At 42.8% G+C, this 21,206-nt stretch overlaps 1 protein-coding gene across 4 annotated transcripts in view; it reads left to right on the plus strand.

The window, feature by feature from the left end:
• TNXB (tenascin XB) overlaps window positions 1–21,206 on the plus strand; it is a 108,995-nt gene that overhangs the window by 61,259 nt on the left and 26,530 nt on the right. For all 4 annotated transcript variants that reach the window (XM_056538665.1, XM_056538669.1, XM_056538667.1 and 1 more), the window contains 12 exons: window positions 903–1,184; window positions 9,951–10,235; window positions 10,408–10,680; window positions 12,792–13,064; window positions 14,316–14,618; window positions 15,114–15,413; window positions 16,990–17,112; window positions 17,194–17,331; window positions 17,439–17,558; window positions 17,879–18,022; window positions 18,130–18,260; window positions 18,349–18,481. In XM_056538665.1, the coding sequence (XP_056394640.1) occupies window positions 903–1,184; window positions 9,951–10,235; window positions 10,408–10,680; window positions 12,792–13,064; window positions 14,316–14,618; window positions 15,114–15,413; window positions 16,990–17,112; window positions 17,194–17,331; window positions 17,439–17,558; window positions 17,879–18,022; window positions 18,130–18,260; window positions 18,349–18,481 (2,505 nt within the window). The remainder of the gene's footprint in view (window positions 1–902; window positions 1,185–9,950; window positions 10,236–10,407; window positions 10,681–12,791; window positions 13,065–14,315; window positions 14,619–15,113; window positions 15,414–16,989; window positions 17,113–17,193; window positions 17,332–17,438; window positions 17,559–17,878; window positions 18,023–18,129; window positions 18,261–18,348; window positions 18,482–21,206) is intronic.

Genomic DNA, 21,206 nt, shown 5'->3' on the forward strand with positions numbered 1-21,206 from the left:
TCTTATTCGTCATCATCTATCTTCTATGTTGGCATGCCATCTTCATCTCTATCATCTTCATGCACATTAAAGGAGATCTGTAGCCATAGACACTTATCCCCTATCCACAGTATAGGGGATAAGTGTCTGAATGCCCTCACGATCTCCTGTACCAGCACCAGCTCTGCCGCAGCTCTTCCGCGCAGGAGGAGTGTCGGCTGACGCATGACGCCGTGGCCGACACCCCCCCCTCCATGTATCTCTATTGGAGAGGCAGAGATGCAGTGTTTGTGCATCGCCGCCGCTCCCATAGAGCTGTATGGAGGGGGCGTGTCATCGACCTCAGTGCAGTCGACGCCATGCGCATTAGCCGTACAGAGCTGTGGTAAGGCCAGGTCCCCGTACAGGAAATTGCGGAGGGTCCCAGCAGTCGGACCCCCACGATCAGACACTTATCCCCTATCCTGTGGATAGGGGATAAGTGTCTATGGCAACAGTATTCCTTTAATGTCAGCCAAACCAGGGGGTCAAGGCAGGGATTTGGATTAGGACATGCTCCATCTTTTTGGTTAAGGGGAGATAATCCACCACTAGAGGTCCCTAGTGGTGGTTTACTCATCTCTCCCCATTCAGAACACAACCACATATGCAAGAGTATAGGGGCCCTAAGAGATAACTGTCAGCTAAATTATTATTTAGCGGACAGTTTTCTGAGGTGTATGATCATCTTCAGCCCTTGCCTTCTAACCTTGTCCTGTTTAGCCTGCCTAGAACTCTCATGGCTACGATCAACCTCTATGATCTTCTTGAGCTTCAAACCGCACGTTCATTTCTTTATCAAGTCTAAAACCTGCCCCGATAACAATCTTTTATGCTTTCGCAAAAATAAATATCTTTACTTAGTCATTTATTTTCTTCTTTAGCCACGAAAAGACCCCCTCTCCAAATGGGTGGCCTACAAGTTCAAGATGTCACAAGTAACAGTGTTATATTAATATGGAAGGCCAAGCCTCGTACTTATGAGTCCTTCCTATTCCGCTATGAAGATGTCACTGAGAATTTAGGACCAAGAGAGACCACCGTTACTGGAAATCAACGAGAGGTGACATTACAGGACCTGAGTCAGAACACCAGATACGTCATATTATTGTACGGGATCCAGGGAGGCAAACTATCAGGCCCTCTACAGGTGGAGGTGACTACAGGTATGACGGATCTGTGGGCCCTACCAGTACTTGTTACATTGCATATTTGTATAGGTTTTTGAACAGGCAATGCCGCCATCAGGAATTTTGGGGGCCCCATACAGGTACCTAAAAGTAGACTATTGCTTCTTTTTAGTTGTTGTGGTTGTTATTGTTGTTGTTTCGAGGCATTGCCTAGATTAAGTAAATCATCCTATTGCTGTCTGGAGCACAGATTTTAACAATGAATCCTCTAACCTCCCTAGAGATTGATAGAACATCTACTTATCCCAGCTGACAAATACACATTGATTTATTCTGCATCTCGTGATAAGAAGCCAGGAATAGGCCAAAAAATATGATCTATTTTTAAACACTTGGATCCCGTACGAACATCTGCAGTTCTATGGAGAGCTCCATTCCTGAAAATATATTCCCATGTAAAGTTCATAGAGGCTTCTTCCCATCACGTCAATGCTCAAAATTGCCACGTTTTGCATCTGTTGTTTCCATAACACATAACTGGTTGCAAGACAAACTAGTGAAGCTAAAGCCTCAAAATCCAAAAACTCAATATTGGTGGAGCCATTAGCTAAATAGCCACTAAAGGGGTACTGATGCCCTAGACATCTTATCCCCTATCTAAAGGATAGGGGATAAGATGTCTGATCGCGGGGGTCCCACAGCTGGGACCCCGCGATCTCTGTACAGCCGCCGGCATTCGTTTAGAACGCTGGGTTCGGGTGGCAGGGGTTGTGGCGACTGCCACGCCCCCTCCCATAGACTTGCATTGAGGGGGCATGGCGTGACGTCATGAGGGCTGTGGCCATGACATCACGACCCCCGCCGTCCGCTCCAAGCGTGTGTAACAAAATGTTCCGAATGCTGGGGCAGCAGAGTACCCCTTTAAGTACTCCAGAAGGTCCTTTGAATACTTTTGGTAGCCTTATTATGTGCTGTAAAAAATGAGTGTATTTATGGTCAAGTGGTCTACAACCCTTCTTCTGGTGATGCAGCATTTACATAGTAATGTTTTATGTTGTTTTATGGAGCTTAGGATGCTCACATTGTAGTAATGATCCAATGGTTTAAGACAATTGGCCTTAGATTTGGCATTGGCGCTCTTCTTGCAGTCTTCTTCTCATACACGTGTAATGGTCCAACATTAGGATGGCCTGTTTTTTTTATATAACTGTTTATTTATATATTTTGTAAAAAATTTTACAATATGACATTCAGAAAAAAGAAAAAACATATTTCGAAGACATATACAAGAAAAAAGAAAACATATGATTATTCTCTTAATCGGGTTCAGTAACTCGTTTGTCCTCTCCGGTTTCATGCTCACTAATGCTGGTTGTGTGTCGTGAGGCTCTCATAGTATCCTAGTACTGACACAGCACTGTATTATGATGGTCTGATGGGTTTGCGAGAGTTGTGTTGCATCATAGTGTGGCTGCAGCCATTTATCTAGTGCATGCACATGTTCTTTCCAGTGGCAATCATTGTGACCAACCCATAGTAATTCTGACTGCCGCTGCTCTCCTCTGGTGAGCTCAAGGAACCTTAAAGAAGCACTAAATGGTTTGTTTTTTGACCCATATCATGCACATTCACCATCACAAGTCCTACATTCTGTTTCATTCCAGCTCAGATGCATCTATGCATTTCATTACTGCAACTGGGTCATGTGATCACCAGTCTGACCCACAGAACATCACAGTGTTTAATGTGTCAGAGGAAGTGGTCTGTTCCTTGGTCAGTTGGCTTCCTGTGTACTACAGGATGACATTATAACCTATTAGATCACTTCTGGCTGCTCACAGACCCCTCCCCTCTAGCTCTTTCTGTATACTGCTGCTGCTATCTCTATGGGATCAGGATATATAGTAGAAAATACACCTTCCCACCACACTATCTGTATACTGCTGCTGCCATCTCCATGGGATCAGGATGTGTATATATATATATATATATATATATATATATATATATGTATATTATAGATATGCACCTTCCTGACAGCTCTATCTGTATACTGCTGATGCTATATCTATGGGATCAGGATATATAGTATAAAATACACCTTCCTGCCGCTCTATCTGTATACTGCTGCTATCTCTCTGGGATCAGAATATATAGTAGTTCTACACCTCCCCTCCAGCTCTATCTTTATACTGCTGCTGCTATCTCTATGGGCTCAGGATATATAGTAGATGTACACCTTCCCCACCAGCTCTATCTGTATACTGATGCTGCTATCTCTATGTGATCAGGATATATAGTAGTTATACATTTCCCCTCCAGCTTTATCTGTATACTGCTGCTGCTATCTCTATGGGCTCAGGATATATAGTAGATATACACCTTTTCACCAGCTCTATCTGTATACTGCTGCCGCTATCTCTATGTGATCAGGATATATAGTAGTTATAGATTTCCCCTCTAGCAGTTTAGGCTGCTGAAGTCTAGCAAGGTGATAAGATGACCAGGTGCAGTGATAAGACTCCACCCCCTCCCTGCAAGGCCTGGGAAATGTAGGCAGCATTAGAAAATCTTTTCAGTGGTAAATTAGAAATCCATATGACTGAAAGGCCCATGCCTGCCACATCGGCCAAAATGGGTAAGCATATGGCATATACGAGAACCTCTACATTATTATCTAATAATAACCTTTGCTGCACGATAGAAACAAAAAAAAGTAATAAAAATTCAAAGTGCATCTTTAATCCAACGAGTCCTACTGCCATTATATTTACGTCTACTGGTGGCACCCAATGTTCTTCTCATGTCCTACTAACCGTGATGACCTATCAGAGTTAGGCTGGGTTGACACTGTGGAATTACCAGACAGAATTTCTGCCCCAGATCCCACGTGCGGCACTAGGACCATGTAGACTGCATTTCCGCACCTATAGATGGCAATGCATTTCTAAGCGTGTCCGTCGAAAGATCCACTCAGAAATGCATTGCTGTCTATGGTGACGGCCATGGGGTCCTATCACCGCCCACGGGATCTCCGGCAGAAATTCCATCCAGAGTTTCCACAGTGTGAACCCGGCCTTAGGATCTATTCCCACGGCAGAATTTCCGCTGGCACAATTCCACCTCAAATTAAAGGGGTAGTCCGGTGGAAACCTTTGATTTTATTTTTTTTTTTTAATGAACCGGAAAGTTAAAAAGATTAATAAATTACTTCTATTAAAAAATATTTACCCTTCCAGTACTTTTTAGCAGCTGTATACTACAAAGAAAATTATTTTCTTTTAGAATTTCTTTTTTGTCTTGACCACAGTGCTCTCTGCTGACACCTGATGTCCGTATCAGGAACTGTCCAGAGCAGGAGAAAATCCCCATAGCAAACCTATGCTGCTCTGGACATTTCCTGACACGGACAGAGGTGTCAGCAGAGATCACTGTGGACAAGACAAAAAAAGAAATTCAAAAAGAACAGAATTTCCTCTTTAGCATACAGCTGCTAAAAAGTACAGGAAGGGTAAATTTTTAACAGAAGTATCTTACAAAGAAGGACGTTCCTACGTCCGAAACAGCCGACGTAGCCTCTGAGCACCCTTTACCGTCTCCGTCTATGCCGCGGTGATCCCGGACCTCGGGCCTGCAGCTGTTTACCCGCGGTGAGTGCACGCTACTCTTTTTCATTGTATTGTATCTTACAAATCTGTTTAAAGGGATTATCCAGGAAAAAACTTTTTTTTATATATCAAATGACTCCAGAAAGTTAAACAGATTTGTAAATGACTTCTATTAAAAAATCTTAATCCTTTCAGTACTTATGAGCTTCTGAAGTTTAGGTTGTTCTTTTCTGTCTAAGTAATCTCTGATGACACGTGTCTCGGGAACCGCCCAGTTTAGAAGTGGTTTTCTATTTGAATTTGCTTCTAAACTGGGCGTTTCCCGAGACAGGTGTCATCAGAGAGGACTTAGACAGAAAAGAACAACCTTAACTTCAGAAGCTCATAAGTACTGAAAGGATTAAGATTTTTTTAATAGAAGTAATTTACAAATCTGTTTAACTTTCTGGAGCCAGTTGACTTATAAAGACCTAAAAAAAAAAAAAAAATTCCCACCGGAGTACTCCTTTAAAGCCCATAGACTTCTATGGGATTCCGCACTCCCATTCACACTTCTGAATTTCCGCTTGCGGAAATTCAGAAGTGTGAATGGGAGTGCGGAATCCCATAGAAGTCTATGGGCTTTCATTTGAGGCTGAATTCTGCAAGCGGAAATTCTGCCGTGTGAATAGACCCTTAGGCCGGGTTCACACTGTGGAGTTTCTGGGCAGAATTTCTGCCGGAGATCAAACCAGCGGCACTAGGACCGCGCGGACTGCATTGCCGTCTCCATAGACGGCAATGCATTTCTGGGTGGATCTTTTGGGAGATCTGCTCAGAAATGCATTGACATCTATGGGGACGCCAATGCAGTAATATTCTTGCGGTCTTCATCAATCCCATATCCAAGATTACTGTGCAGGACGGTGCGGATTAAAGGCGCAGCCACTAACACATGGGGATCCCAAAGCCACAACTATGTTATTGTGATCCATCTGACAAGTAAATACAGTAAATAGCTTTGCGCTGAGTAATCTCGTAGCAGTCGACAAACAAAACCAGTTCCATCCGTCTTCTCCGGAGGAACCGATATTCACTAGTCTCAAGGTTTGACCTTTAGCGAATCGACTGCACATCTTGTACTTATCTACATCAGATTGGGCCAAAAACACGTGATACGCTTCTCAACCACACCCACCATTATGGCAGCTCTATTTGTATATTATTATTATTTTTTTTTTAAATAAATAAATAAGCTCTATTCCACATTTTTTAAAGAAACTTGACCGCCTCATGGTACGTGCAATGACATTCTGTACAATGCCAGAAAGCTGCACCTAAAGCAGACAGAAAAAATGTCATTGCTGAAGCTGTAATTCATCATCAAGATCTCAATTCTCTAAATGGACCTGAAATTGAAAAATATTTAAGCACAGCCCTAGGAGAGGTGTATATATCTATATATATCTACTATATATCCTGATCCCATAGAGATAGCAGCAGCAGTATACAGATAGAGCTGGAGAGGAGGTTTATAACTACTATATATATCCTAATCCCATAGAGATAGCAGCAGCAGCAGTATACAGATAGTGCTGGGAGTGGAGGTGTATACACTATATACTATATATCCTGATCCCATAGAGATAGCAGCAGCAGTATACAGATAGAGCTGGAGAGGAGGTTTATAACTACTATATATATCCTAATCCCATAGAGATAGCAGCAGCAGCAGTATACAGATAGTGCTGGGAGTGGAGGTGTATACACTATATACTATATATCCTGATCCCATTGAGATAGCAGCAGCAGTATACAGATAGAGCTGGAGAGGAGGTTTATAACTACTATATATATCCTAATCCCATAGAGATAGCAGCAGCAGCAGCAGCAGTATACAGATAGTGCTGGCAGTGGAGGTGTATACACTATATACTATATATCCTGATCCCATAGAGATAGCAGCAGGAGTATACAGATAGAGCTGGAGAGGAGGTTTATAACTACTATATATATCCTAATCCCATAGAGATAGCAGCAGCAGCAGTATACAGATAGTGCTGGCAGTGGAGGTGTATACACTATATACTATATATCCTGATCCCATAGAGATAGCAGCAGGAGTATACAGATAGAGCTGGAGAGGAGGTTTATAACTACTATATATATCCTAATCCCATAGAGATAGCAGCAGCAGCAGTATACAGATAGTGCTGGGAGTGGAGGTGTATACACTATATACTATATATCCTGATCCCATAGAGATAGCAGCAGCAGTATACAGATAGAGCTGGAGAGGAGGTTTATAACTACTATATATATCCTAATCCCATAGAGATAGCAGCAGCAGCAGTATACAGATAGTGCTGGGAGTGGAGGTGTATACACTATATACTATATATCCTGATCCCATAGAGATAGCAGCAGCAGTATACAGATAGAGCTGGAGAGGAGGTTTATAACTACTATATATATCCTAATCCCATAGAGATAGCAGCAGCAGCAGTATACAGATAGTGCTGGGAGTGGAGGTGTATACACTATATACTATATATCCTGATCCCATAGAGATAGCAGCAGCAGTATACAGATAGAGCTGGAGAGGAGGTTTATAACTACTATGTATATCCTAATCCCATAGAGATAGCAGCAGCAGCAGTATACAGATAGTGCTGGCAGTGGAGGTGTATACACTATATACTATATATCCTGATCCCATAGAGATAGCAGCAGGAGTATACAGATAGAGCTGGAGAGGAGGTTTATAACTACTATATATATCCTAATCCCATAGAGATAGCAGCAGCAGCAGCAGTATACAGATAGTGCTGGCAGTGGAGGTGTATACACTATATACTATATATCCTGATCCCATAGAGATAGCAGCAGGAGTATACAGATAGAGCTGGAGAGGAGGTTTATAACTACTATATATATTCTAATCCCATATAGATAGCAGCAGCAGTATACAGCTAGTGCTGGGAGTGGAGGTGTATACAGTATCTACTATATATCCTGATCCCCGAGAGATAGCAGCAGCAGTATACAGATAGAGTTGGAGAGGAGGTTTATAACTACTATGTATCCTGATCCCATAGAGATAGCAGCAGCAGCAGTATACAGATAGTGCTGGGAGTGGAGGTGTATACACTATATACTATATATCCTGATCCCATAGAGATAGCAGCAGCAGTATACAGATAGAGCTGGAGAGGAGGTTTATAACTACTATATATATCCTGATTCCATAGAGATAGCAGCAGTAGTATACAGATAGTGCTGGGTGTGGAGGTGTATACAGTATCTGCTATATATCCTGATCCCATAGAGCTAGCAGCAGCAGCAGCAGTATACAGATAGAGCTGGAGAGAAGGTTTTTAACTACTATATATATTCTAATCCCATAGAGATAGCAGTATACAGATAGTGCTGGGTGTGGAGGTGTATACAGTATCTACTATATATCCTTATCCCATAGAGCCAGCAGCAGCAGCAGTGTACAGATAGAGCTGGAGAGGAGGTTTATAACTACTAAATATATATCCTAATCCCATAGAGATAGCAGCAGCAGTATACAGACTAGTGATGGTGAGTGTGCATGACATGGGAAAAAACTAAAACCCAGAGAAATTCTGTAACACTCTCCCTATAAGTCTTGGATAAGGACATTGAAAAGCCAAAAATGTTTTTGTTGTGCAGGTAAGAGCCCCCCCCCCCCCCCCCCCACACACCCCTCCCACCGATTGTAATTTTTCTTAAACAACAATAAGAATATAAAGTAAGGCTTGTAGATGTAGACTGTATACCGAATGGTGCAGCAGATGTTTCCTATAAAGCTCTTTGCTCTCCGGCCTTGTTGACTCGGCTGATTTCTCGGCTCCTCGTTGACTCACGTACAGATAAACTTCATTGGCAGCAAGAAAAACAAATCCTTTTGCCAAAGCATGTATGGCTGAGAGGGATAGGGTGGGAGCTTGTACATTAGCAGTATAATATACTTATTTTATAAAAAAGCATAATGTAGAGAATAATGTCGAAGGTCTTGTATACTCATTTTGCTTACCTTTTTTTAATCAAATGTGACATGGGGTTTTTACCCATTTCTGATTGCAAATCCATCATTAAAATGGCCTGATAATGCAGCCTGCATTTCCCATAAATCCTATGACTTTTTTAGAGAAGTATTGTAAAGAGCAGCAGCAGTATACAGATAGAGCTAGAGGGGATGTGTATAACATCTATATATCCTGATCCTATAGAGATAGCCGCAGTATACAGATAGAGCTAGAGGGGAGGTGTATAACTACTATATATCCTGATCTCATAAAGATAGCAGCAGCAGTATACAGATAGAACTGGAGGGGAAGTATATAACTACTATATATCCTGATCCTATAGAGATAGCCGCAGTATACAGATAGAGCTGGAGGGGGGGGGGGGGTGTATAACTACTATATATCCTGATCCCATAGAGATAGCAGCAGCAGTTTACAGATAGAACTGGAAGGGAAATGTATAACTACTATATATCCTGATCCTATAGAGATAGCAGCAGCAGTATACAGATAGAGGTGGAGGGGGAATGTATAACTACTATATATCCTGATCCTATAGAGATAGCCGCAGTATACAGATAGAGCTGGAGGGGAGATGTATAACTACTATATATCCTGATCCTATAGAGATAGCCGCAGTATACAGATAGAGCTGGAGGGGAGGTGTATAACTACTATATATCCTGATCCTATAGAGATAGCCGCAGTATACAGATAGAGCTGGAGGGGAGGTGTATAACTACTATATATCCTGATCCCATAGAGATAGCAGCAGTATACAGATAGAGCTGGAGGGGAAGTGTATAACTACTGTATATCCTGATCCCATAGAGATAGCAGCAGCAGTTTACAGATAGAACTGGAGGGGAAGTGTATAACTACTGTATATCCTGATCCTATAGAGATATCAGGAGTATACAGATAGAGCTGGGATGGATGTATATACCTTCTATGTATCCTGATCCCATAGAGATAGCAGCAGCAGCAGTATACAGATAGAGCTGGAGGGGAGCTGCCAGTAGGTGGGGATCTGGTAGGTGATGATGTAATCTTGATGCATTTCATAATTGTTTTATTCAAATAGTTAAAAACACATTGCTTTCCAAAATATTTTTTACCGTTTGTTTACCATAATTTAGTTTTTTGGCATTCGTACCCAGATTCTTCTCCAGATAAAGGAACGCCACCCCGCCTTTCCCCCCTTTCTGTGTCTGAGGTCCAGCCAAATTCCTTCCGTGTGACATGGGAGCCCTTGGATGGAGATTTTGATGCCTATGTGCTACAGTATGGACCCCCTGGAGGTCCATCCAAAGAGGAGACTCTACGAGGGGACGAGACGACTACTCTCATCACCGGGCTCGTGGCTGAGATCAACTACACCGTGGAGCTCCGGGGGGTTTGGGGAGACAGCTACAGCGAGCCGGAGACAACCTTTGTTTTCACAGGTACTAAAAACACGGTGTTGGTGGGGTCAATTGTGTCATCTTAGTTATAGAAGTCATTATCTCTTATATTATTCCAAGGAACTAGACATTAGGCCAATACTCAACATAATGTCCTCTAGACATTGACTCTTAATAGCCTTAGATATTTCTCTAATTTCTTTCTGCTAAATAGAAAAGCCCAAGCCTCCTCGCCTGGAGTCTCTTTCCGTCTCTGATGTCCGCAGCGATTCCGTCCATCTCACGTGGAATGTCTTAGGTGGAGACTTTGACTCTTTTCTTCTGAACTATCGGGATGGAGAAGGACAACCAAGAGAAGTTAATCTAGAGAATGATTTGAGATCATACGATGTGAAGGAACTGAAGCCTGGAAAGAAATATAAATTCTTTTTATACGGTTTAACTGGTGAAAAGAAGAGTAAACCGGTGACCGCAGAAACCAGCACAGGTGAGACGAGAACCAGGTTAAAGAACAAGACGATGATGGAGAATATCACAAAGTACAACTCAAAAGGGTTGTCTCATCATTACCATCCCATTGTGCATTGAAGCCATATTAGTAATGATACGATTGCTGTAGGTTCAGTTCCATATATTCTAGTTCCAGACGATCATCTGTTGGGAAGTAGGGCCCAGCCGTACATTTCCCCTACAGTGGCCACTGCAGGAAGAAAGTAGCATTACACGTCAGCCCAAGAATGGAACTCCCTTTTCATGCTACCCATAAGCCCTAGTAGGACAAATAGAAAAGTGTTGTGTGTGATAAGAGAAACCCTGAAAACTTCCGACATGTCAAAATGCCTTGCCGACATGTCTTGCTGAGACCCCCACAGATTAGGAGAACGACCATGCAATAGTGCACTTTACTACACAGCTCTCATCGATTTTTGTCTCGCTGCCCCATAGATTTATAATGGAGCAACGAGACAAAGATCGCTGAGAGCTGGGAGTAAAGCGCATAGGAGCTTGTTCTTTTGATCTGTGGGGGTCTGAGCACTGAGACACCAACCGATCAAAACTCTGTGTCATGGCAAAGTTTTTTTTAAATGACAGGGACACTTTAAAGGAAAACTGTCAGCTTGCTTCCCCTGCACAAACCAGGGGTTGGTAGTGCGGGGGACGCTGATCAGTTTGAGGCCTACCATGCCCGGATCCGCCCCGCCATTCGGCCGAAATCTTCAATTTTCTGTATATACTAATTAGGTGCTAACTGGCACAGGCAGCGTAACTGGCACTCTGACATCAGCGCCCCTCGTCCACAGCACCACCCAGCTCATCAATATTCCTCCCCTCCCTCCGCCTCTCCCCGCTCTGTAATGAAGAGGGAGAGGCGGATGGAGGGGAGGAATATTGATGAGCCGGACGGCACTGCGGCCGGCGGCGCAGACGTCAGGGTGCCAGTTATGCTGCCTGTGCCAGTTAGCACCTAATTAGCATGTACATCATGCATCGAAGATTTCAGCTGAAAGGAGGGGCGGATCCGGGCATGGTAGGCAGCCAGTACTGCTGGTTAGTGCGGGGGGAGCAAGCCGCAATCCTCTTCCTGGTTGCCGGTAGTCGGTGAGTCATACTGCACTCAGCCAGTCCCTCCTAGGTCGGCGTTAGGCTGAGCAGCAGTGTGATGTTTCCAGAAGAAGACCAGTGCTGGGGCAAAAAAAGTCACACTGCTGCTCAGCCCATTGCCGACCGAGGCAATTTTTTTTTTACTGCCGGCAGTCTGAAACAAAATTTTTACATACCGGAGTACTCCTTTAAGCTTGGTAACCTGCAAAGTAATAAATGCAGATCTGCACAGCTATACAGACTATTATTCAGGATCAGTACCCCTGCACTACCAGCTGGTTAGTGCAGGGGGAGCAAGCCTCAATCCTCTTCCTGGTTGCCGAAAGGAGGGGCGGATCCGGGCATGGTAGGCATTAAACTGATCAGCGTCCCCCGCACTACCAGCCAGCACCGCTGGTTAGTGCGGGGGGAGCAAGCTGACAGTTTTCCTTTAATAAATACCCTTCCTTGTCAGATTTTGACTTTGTAATAAAGAAAAGGAAAAGGCGCTCCAATGGTGAAGAATCACAGGTAAATGGGTAAGGAGACGGGGAACGTCACTTACCACAGTTGGTTGTATCAACCCATACATAACAATGGAATGAGTGTAGGAAAACACAGGGTCCTGTCCGCAGCCTTCCCAGGAATCAAGGTAGATAAGAACAGGTAACATCGGACACAGGTGGGAATTTGATGGTGCTGACCAGGAAGGAGTTGAGAGGAGCCAAGGTCAAATCCAACTTGTTTATTTTAGGACCAAGATGCAAAGCGTTTCGCTGCGCATGCGCAGCGAAGCGCGTTGCATCTTGGTCCTAAAATAAACAAGTTGGATTTGACCTTGTCTCCTCTCAACTCCTTCCTGGTCAGCGCCATCATATTCCCACTTGTGTCCGATGTTACCTGTTCTTATCTACCTAGATTTTGACTTTGGCTTCCATGAGTTTCTTTGACTCTCACAACATTACACAATAATAATAATTGTAATCGTTATGATGGTTCGTGCTTGTTGTTTTATAGTAAAGACTATGCCTCCACGTCTGGAATCCCTCTCTGTGTCTGATGTGTATAGCGAGTCTCTTCGTCTCTCTTGGGAAGTCACCAGTGGGGAATTTGACGGCTTTCTTCTCATGTACCGGGATGCAGAGGGAAATCCTAAGGAGGTCACTTTGGATAAGCAACAACGTTCCATAGAGGTTGAAAACTTAAAGCCCAAGAAGAAATATAAGTTTACTCTCTATGGGATTTCAGGAGGAAAGAAAAGCAAACCTTCTATAGCTGAGGCCACCACAGGTATTGGAGTCATTGCAGCAGCTTAATGTAACTGTTTTGTAGGCATAATACCATGTAAATGTACAAATGTGAAAGTCAAAGATGGTACTATCTGCATCTACATCATATACAATTGAATAACAGAGGGCGTGCTATCTGTACCTACATTATCTACAGGAAGAGACAGGGAGGCAGCACTATCTGTACCTAAATAATTTAAAATTGAGGAATGGAGGCAATATTATCTGTACCTACATTATCTACAGGAAGAGACAGGGAGGTAGCACTATCTGTACCTACATCATTCACGATTGAGTAATGGAGGCAGTACTGTCAGTGCCTACATTATTTACAGAAAGAGACAGGAAGGCAGTACTATCTGCTCCTACATCAGTTACAATTGAGTAATGGAGGCAGTACTATCTGTACCTACATTATCTACAGGACGAGACGGGGTGGCAGCACTTTTTCTACCTACATCAGTTACAATTGAGTAATAGAAGCAGTACTATTTCTGTTTACATTATTTACAGGAAGTTACATGGAGGCAGCGCTATCTGTACCTACATCATTTACAATTGAGCAACGGAGACAGTACTATCTGTGCTTAATTTTTTTACAGGAAGAGACAGGAACACAGCACTATCTGTACCTAGATCATTCACAATTGAGTAAAGAAGGCAGTACTATCTGTACTTTTATTATTTATAGGAAGTAACAGAAAGGGAGCACTATCTGTACCTAGATCATTTCAGGGAGAGCCTGGGAGGTAGTATTACCCATGCCTACATTATTTACTGAGAAAAAAAGGAAAACAGTACTATCTGTACACTGATTATTTATAGACAGAGGCTGGGAGGTAGTATTAACTGTGCTTTCATCATTTACAGGGAGAAACAGTAAGGTAGTAGTATCGGTACTTACATAATATATAGGCAGAGGCTGTAACACAGTATTACCTTGCCTATATTATTCATAGGGAAATGTAAAGATAGTAATATCTGCTCCTATATCATTCTCAGATAAAAGTAGGGAGGCAGTACTATCTGTACCTACATCATATAGTCAACGATAATGTGGTAGTAGAGTAGTATCTGTGCCGAGAAGGAAAAGCACTATCTTTGCCTGCATCATCATGTATTACTCCCCCCCCCCCCCCAACAAGGTGACCAACACATTGAATCAAACCATAGACACTGTGAATATGAATATTTTCATAGAGTTAACAATTATTTTAACCATTTATTATAGTAACCCTAACCGTTTTTACAGCACAAAGAAAAGTTGCTCCCTCAGCCCCTTCCTTTTTGGAGCCTCGTCTGGTTGATCTGGTGGCCTCGGATGTGACCCAGGAAACCATAACATTATCATGGAGAGTAGAAGGAAATGTTCTCTTCGATTCCATTGTGGTTCAATGTCGGGATCCTGACGGTAGAATCAGGGAAATTACTATAGCGGGAGAAGACACCAGCACTATTGTCCAGGGACTCCTACCTGCCAGCAGATACGAATGCAATGTCTATGGTCTGAGAGAAGACAAGCGAAGCATGCCTATATCCATAGAGGTGACAACAGGTAATGCATCTGTACATGTTAAATAACGTATATACTATATAACTGAGAGCTAAAGGGTTTCAGTTGTTCTTAGTCTACAGCTTCCATGATGGGTAAAGTAGAACAGTAATGGGAATGGAGGGACCAGTAGACAGAGTCGGCCTTACCATGGGACCTGGTGGGACCAGGCGGCACTTTTCAGGTGCCACCTAGGTCCATGGTTGGGCCAGCCCTGCCGCTGCTGCTCACTGGCTCTGTGTCTGTGTATCGAGGGGAAAATGCTGCCTAATGTGGGGAAACTATGCTACCTAATGTGGGGACACTATGCTACCTAATGTGGGGGAACTGCTGCCTACCTAATGCTTTTTTTTTCTCTTTGGAGCATTTCACTCTTGGACCCAGGCAGCACAATGTCTTGGGAGAAGAGGTTTCTTTGTTCTTCATTTAAATTAGAATTCTTGTTTTTACATTTTGGTTTTTGTATTTATTTGTTTTTCCTTCCCCCCCATTTTTTAGCAAGAATTCTTGAAACACAGGGCCCTCCTACCTACAGTGACCTTTACCTTTCTCCACACGGCCCACATGCCATTCATGTCTCCTGGGAGGCTCCAGAAAGAGCATTTGACTCTTATATTGTTGAATATGCTGTCCAAGGGCAAGAAGAGTCTTTAAATACAGTGAGGATTGAAGGCACAGAGCGGACCGTCCTTCTCCAGGGTCTACAACCAGATACTGTCTATACGGTTAAATTACATCGCATCTTAAGTGGAGAGGAAGACAGCAATCTTGAAGGCACTGGAAAGACAGGCCCTCTGGGTAAGAAGAATCACCATTTGTAAAGGGATTATCTAGATAAGAAAACCTATTTGCATATACCCTGTTAGGGAACTCACTGAGTCAACGCCTGTTCAGAAGCTTTATCTCTTGGCTAGAGTAGAGAGTGTCTCTCACTCTGGAGGAATTGTCCTGTCCTAGATAAACCATCAATTTGTATGAGTGCTGTGTAATACTTAAAGTATCCTGTAGTGGTACTGCAAAAATGGTTCTGGGACTTCAGATAAAGGAGATTTTATTACGATCCATTAAAAAGCCATACAGGCATGTGCAGAATATTAAGACAAGGTAAATGGAACAGGAGCAAATCAATGCGTTTCTGGCTACATCAGCCTTTACTCATGATCCACTGTAGATCATGAGTAAGGGCTGGTGCAGCCGGAAACACGTATAGCTATTTAATGGATCACAATAAAATCTCTTTTATCTGAAGTCCGGGAGCCATTTTTTGTTTGTATTGCTGAAGAGATGTACCTTCCATGCTCGAGGGCCAGGTAAGTGCGTTACCACATTTGTCTTAAACTTCGTCATCTACTTATTAACATGACAGTCTTAATGAATATGGATTGTCAGACATGGAGAACCTCATTAACATATCTGGAGATAACAATGGTGGTGGTCTACATCTGGCATTTATATTGAGTCCCGCAAAGATGCATTCTTACAAACTTCGTTTTAAGAGATTTTAATATAGCACGGTGGCTTAGTGGTTAGCACTGGTGCCTTGCAGCCCTGGGGTCCTAGGTTCAGATCCCACCAACAAGTTTGTATGTTCTCCCTGTGTTTGTGTGGGTTTCATACAAAACATACTGATAGGTGAATTTAAGTTGTAAGCCCTGCAGAATCTCTGTACAGCACTGCAGTATCTGTGTGTGCTATATAAATAAAGAATTATTAACAATATAGAAATTATCAACTTCAATAAATTTGTTTAGGGGTGATACGCTTGAGTCAGCCATCAGATTCGATTTGGATGTGGAGGCTGATTTGGATTTGCAGAGAAGCAGGGACTCCTGTCAAACAGCAGGAATCGCTGCTCCCGGACACTGAGCAGTAAGGAATAAACTGTATGCCTTGCCACTCAGTTAACATCTGCTAGGTTGGGCGGACTCTGTGCCTGGTCCAACAACTGCTAGGAGGAGCGGCATACAGTGACTGTATAACTCATCTCTCAGTGTACAAGAGCAGTGACTCCTGCCTTGAGAGGGGTCCCTGCTCCTGTACTTGTCTTGCCTTAAATGAGTCCCAAAAAAATTAAGATTTGGACAAAGCCAAATTTGGGGGAAATTTGGGGCAAAATTAATTCTAATTAACTCAACTGTTCTATTGATATGACTTGGAACCAAGTTTAGACTGTAAATGAAAAATCTTACTTTGATGTGATACAAAATATTTTGTTGGGCTTCACCTGACAGGCTACGTCCTACATCAACTACTGGGTATATCTTAAAGTCTTGTGTAGTAAAGTCTTAAGGGGTCAATGCTTTGATCGTTTTTTATTTATTCATTTTTTGAAGCACTAACAAATATCTATGAACATTTGTTTCTTTTGTTCTAGATTTGGAGCCCCCAAGGGAACTTAGGTTTACAAACATTGCGGAGACCTCAGCCGTTGTTAGTTGGGATTCACCAAACCGTGAAACAACCCTATTCAAAGTGTCCTATCAACTGGCCGATGGAGGTAAATACTGTATATTATTTCAGAGGTTACAATAAGGAGAACCGGTATTTCCCTCTGATTTATAACCTCCTTATGTTTCAGGAGAGCCTGAGAGCATCAGTGTTGTTGGAACCAGCACCCCCTTAAAACGCCTCATTCCTGGGACCCACTATGAGGTGACTGTGGTCTCTGTGCGGGGTTTTGAGGAAAGTCAGCCCCTGACGGACTTCTTCACCACAGGTAATTTTTATTGAGTTGTTGCCTACAAACTTACTTCTACGTTATATGGGCCACACAAAAGTCCAAAAACAAAACAAGATCCTCTAATTCATAGTTTTTTATTTTAGCTGGAGGTGGCCCCCGCAACCTGCGGGCAACTGATGTCACAGAAGTGTCAGCTCTCATGCGCTGGGAAGCTCCTACAGGACCTGTGGACAGATATTTAGTCTCTTACCGAGCAGAAAACAGTAAGAAAAGTCTTGTCTTGGGTAGATACGCGGTGAATTATCATTACTAAGTAACAAATGTAGACTAATAGATCACCTCATTGAGAAGAGCAATGCTGATCCAGATTTCTTATTTCCTTTTATCTTATGCATTTTAGCCTTTCTCTCTGTGAGGACTACACCTCTAGAAAACCATTTTCACTTATTTTGTAGTTTTGCTACCAATGATATATTGAGTTTTTTCATAATGAACCAATAATGGTGTATGCCCATCTTTGAATTTTTCCCATCTTGGCCCATCTTACCTAACTTAATTATAGTTCTTCTCTTCCATCTTGCAGTCCCCTTGGTCACAGTACCAGTTAGCGGTGATAGGACCGAGCTTCCTCTAACTGGTTTACATCCTCACACTGAATACTTTGTCAGTGTGCAAAGTTCACAAGGATCCATGACCAGCTCACCGACATCCACATCTTTCATCACTAGTGAGTGGAACTTATCTCTTCTCTCTCATTGATTGTCTTTTGGGTTAAAAGACCCTTAGAGGCCTTAGTTCCAATCTTATTGATGGTGTCATCACATTCGTATACAGGTGCAGACACTCCACGGGACCTCACAGCCAGCCAGGTCACGGCTCGCAGCGCACTGCTTACGTGGAAAGCTCCGGATGCCATGCCTGATGGTTATCTGTTGACCTATCAAACACCAGAGGGTGAAGTTAAGGTAGGGAGAACATAAACTTCTCAACTGTTCCTCAACACAATAGAGGTTACTTGTGTACATTGGTCTCAGACATCTTTGAATATTTCAGGAGATTCGTCTTTTGCCTCATCTCTCCTCCTTCACACTGAGTCAGCTCAATCCTTCTACTCAGTATCGGGTCCAGCTTAAGGCTCTAAGAGGAAGAACCAGCTCCCCTCCCATCTCAACCTCTTTTACCACAGGTGAGTAACAGGTCAGGAGCCTAAACCAACAGCAGGAGCCCGGAAAGATGGTAGCATTCGGTTCTGTTACCCATTCCTCTTACAAAAATTTGATGAATAACTGGAAGCAAAACACGCGTAGCTGGTTGGCTGCCGGTTAGTGCTGTAGGTCTTGCTGACACTTCCTGCTGTGAGAGAGACACATGGAGCTGCTTCATTCAGTGCTTGGACACAAAGCTGGTTCCATGGCTGTTGTAGAGATCAGACAGACAAACTCTATTGGAGGGGCTCCCAAGTGCACTTCAATAGGGAAGCATTCATGGATTTTCCATACTTCTATACTTTATATACTTTTTTTTTTTTTTACAATTAGAGGGAACTGGCCACCTACTACACCAACTGAATGGCACCCAAAGTTCCAGTTTGAGTGTAGATTTAATGGAATTGCTGTCTAAAAGCTATGGTGCCCCTATAGCTGAGATTCACCATTTGGCCATTGCAGCTGTTACCATCTTCATTTGTATACGACAGTGATATTACATAATTCCACAGAAATTAAGTTTCAATGGGTGCACCACAACACACTGATGTGACATAAAAAAAACCCATCAAAAAGGGGTCATTATGGTATCTTTTGTTAAGGATCTTAGAGCATATTGCAATAAAGTCTACTTACCCCAGATGAGATCAACGTCCTCATAAGATCTTAGAATGTATTAGGTAGAATAATCCTGTGGCATCGGGGTTTGAGGTGCAGGGTAGATGTTATAACCCAAGGGGCAGATGTTATTAACCCCTCCTTGTCATGACACCAGGGCATGGTTTAGCCTCAACCACCTGAAGGTAATACCGCTGGTCCTGGGATAGGCACGGGGGCACTGAAGACAACGACACCAAGTTATGAACAAGCGATAGCTTTACTGAGGGTAACAGATGACACAGTCTGTGCAGTACAGCCAGGGCCCAAGGAGGTGACCAGTGACACAGGGGGAACTCTCAGGCTTGCTAGGACTTGCAGTAGTTAGACAGACTTTGGTGCAGGCCACGGTGACTAAACATAGACTTGACTTCACTGACTTGATGACTGACAATTAGATGACTTTGGCTTACTTGCAATTGACTTGTGGCTGCAGACTTTAGGCTTGAGGCCTCCAATGCTCCGGACACACACACTGAGACGACTGCACAGGACCTCAGGAACTAAGAGAGAGGTTGCAGCTCCTCCCCTGGTTATATAGGGGGGCTGTGCAAGGAGCCCATTGGTCACTTGGGGGGGTCACCTGATCACTAGTGCCTCCTGGGTAACAATCACATGGTGTAACAATTAAAGAAAAAGTACAATATTAATATCACAACTTATATACACAGGGGATAAAACATAAAGGGGGCCCTGGGGACATGGAGAGACTCTGCCTGACAGGCAGGAGAAGTACTGGGCCACCACAATCCTATCCACTGTCTCTCATATTGGACCTGTTGAGTTAGAAAACCACTTAACCAATAGGGCACCAAACTTGAGAGATCTGCTGTACTTTATACCTTTTCTGTTTAAAAGTTAGATTGAATCTAAGCATCAGGGAGAGGAAAAATATTCCCATAGTGGAAGGTTCGATTTCCTGAAGGGGCCAACAGGGGGCATACCAGGGATTACAGGTGGAGGGATATGCATACATGTACACATATACACACTGTGACACACATATACTGTGAAACATACACTTACCATCTCTACCAGATTTTGTGATACAGAGAAGGCCGAGCACAACAGGACATGACTTATCCAGCCAGCGGTGATGCTTAGATGCAGGAACTGTAGTAAAGCTTCACCCTTCTCCTCTATTGACTGCTTTTTTAACCCTTCTCCCACCAGCAATGTGTGTGGACTCCTGGGATATAACATAATGTTCTGTGAATTTACAAATGTTGGGCAGTAGCCAAGTAATTGAACAAGTCACAGCCGCTATCGGAGCCATTTTTATGGCCATGGCCACATGCTCTCTGTACACGTGGTAAACATGGAGCATCATTACCGATCTCCGAATTTTACTAATTAAATTTAAAGTGCCAAAAGTTTGTCAAAATGTTGACTCCCGTGTCAGTGTCTGCAAACGCCGTAAACTCTGCACATATATAGAACAGATGGCGGGGAGCTAAGATGTTCTCTATTTATTGCTCCAACAACTGACATGTTTTTGAGTCCAGCCATTGGAGAGTAATTTAGGAAACAAACAAAAGAATAATTTGTTTATAATTAAAATGTTTATGAAGAAAGAAACTGATAAATAATCAGTTGAAAAAGGGAAAGTTTTTTGTATAAGAAAAATGTAAGTTTTCAGTAAAAGGAACATGTGACTTTCAGGGACGCAGCTGGTCAGTAATGGCCCGGCTCATTTCTGACTAACTGCGTCCCTGAAAGTCTTGTCCCTGTGCACCCCGTTATGCTGCATCTTTAATAAAGATACCGTGACACTGCTATCCTGGTGAGTGACGCCCCTTCATTTCTCATAGTTTACTATAACTACTATAATATTTCCTCCTATGTACAAGAATGTAACTGCTATAATACGGCTCCTATATACAAAAATATAACTACTATAATACTGCTCCTATATACAAGAATATAACTACTATAATACTGCTTCTATATACAAGAATATAACTACTATAATACTGCCCTCTATATACAAGACTATAACTACTATAATACTGTCTCCTATATACAAGAATATAACTGCTATAATACTGC

This window comes from Hyla sarda, chromosome 9, assembly GCF_029499605.1.
Source record: "Hyla sarda isolate aHylSar1 chromosome 9, aHylSar1.hap1, whole genome shotgun sequence".
NCBI classification, from domain to species: Eukaryota; Metazoa; Chordata; class Amphibia; order Anura; family Hylidae; genus Hyla; species Hyla sarda.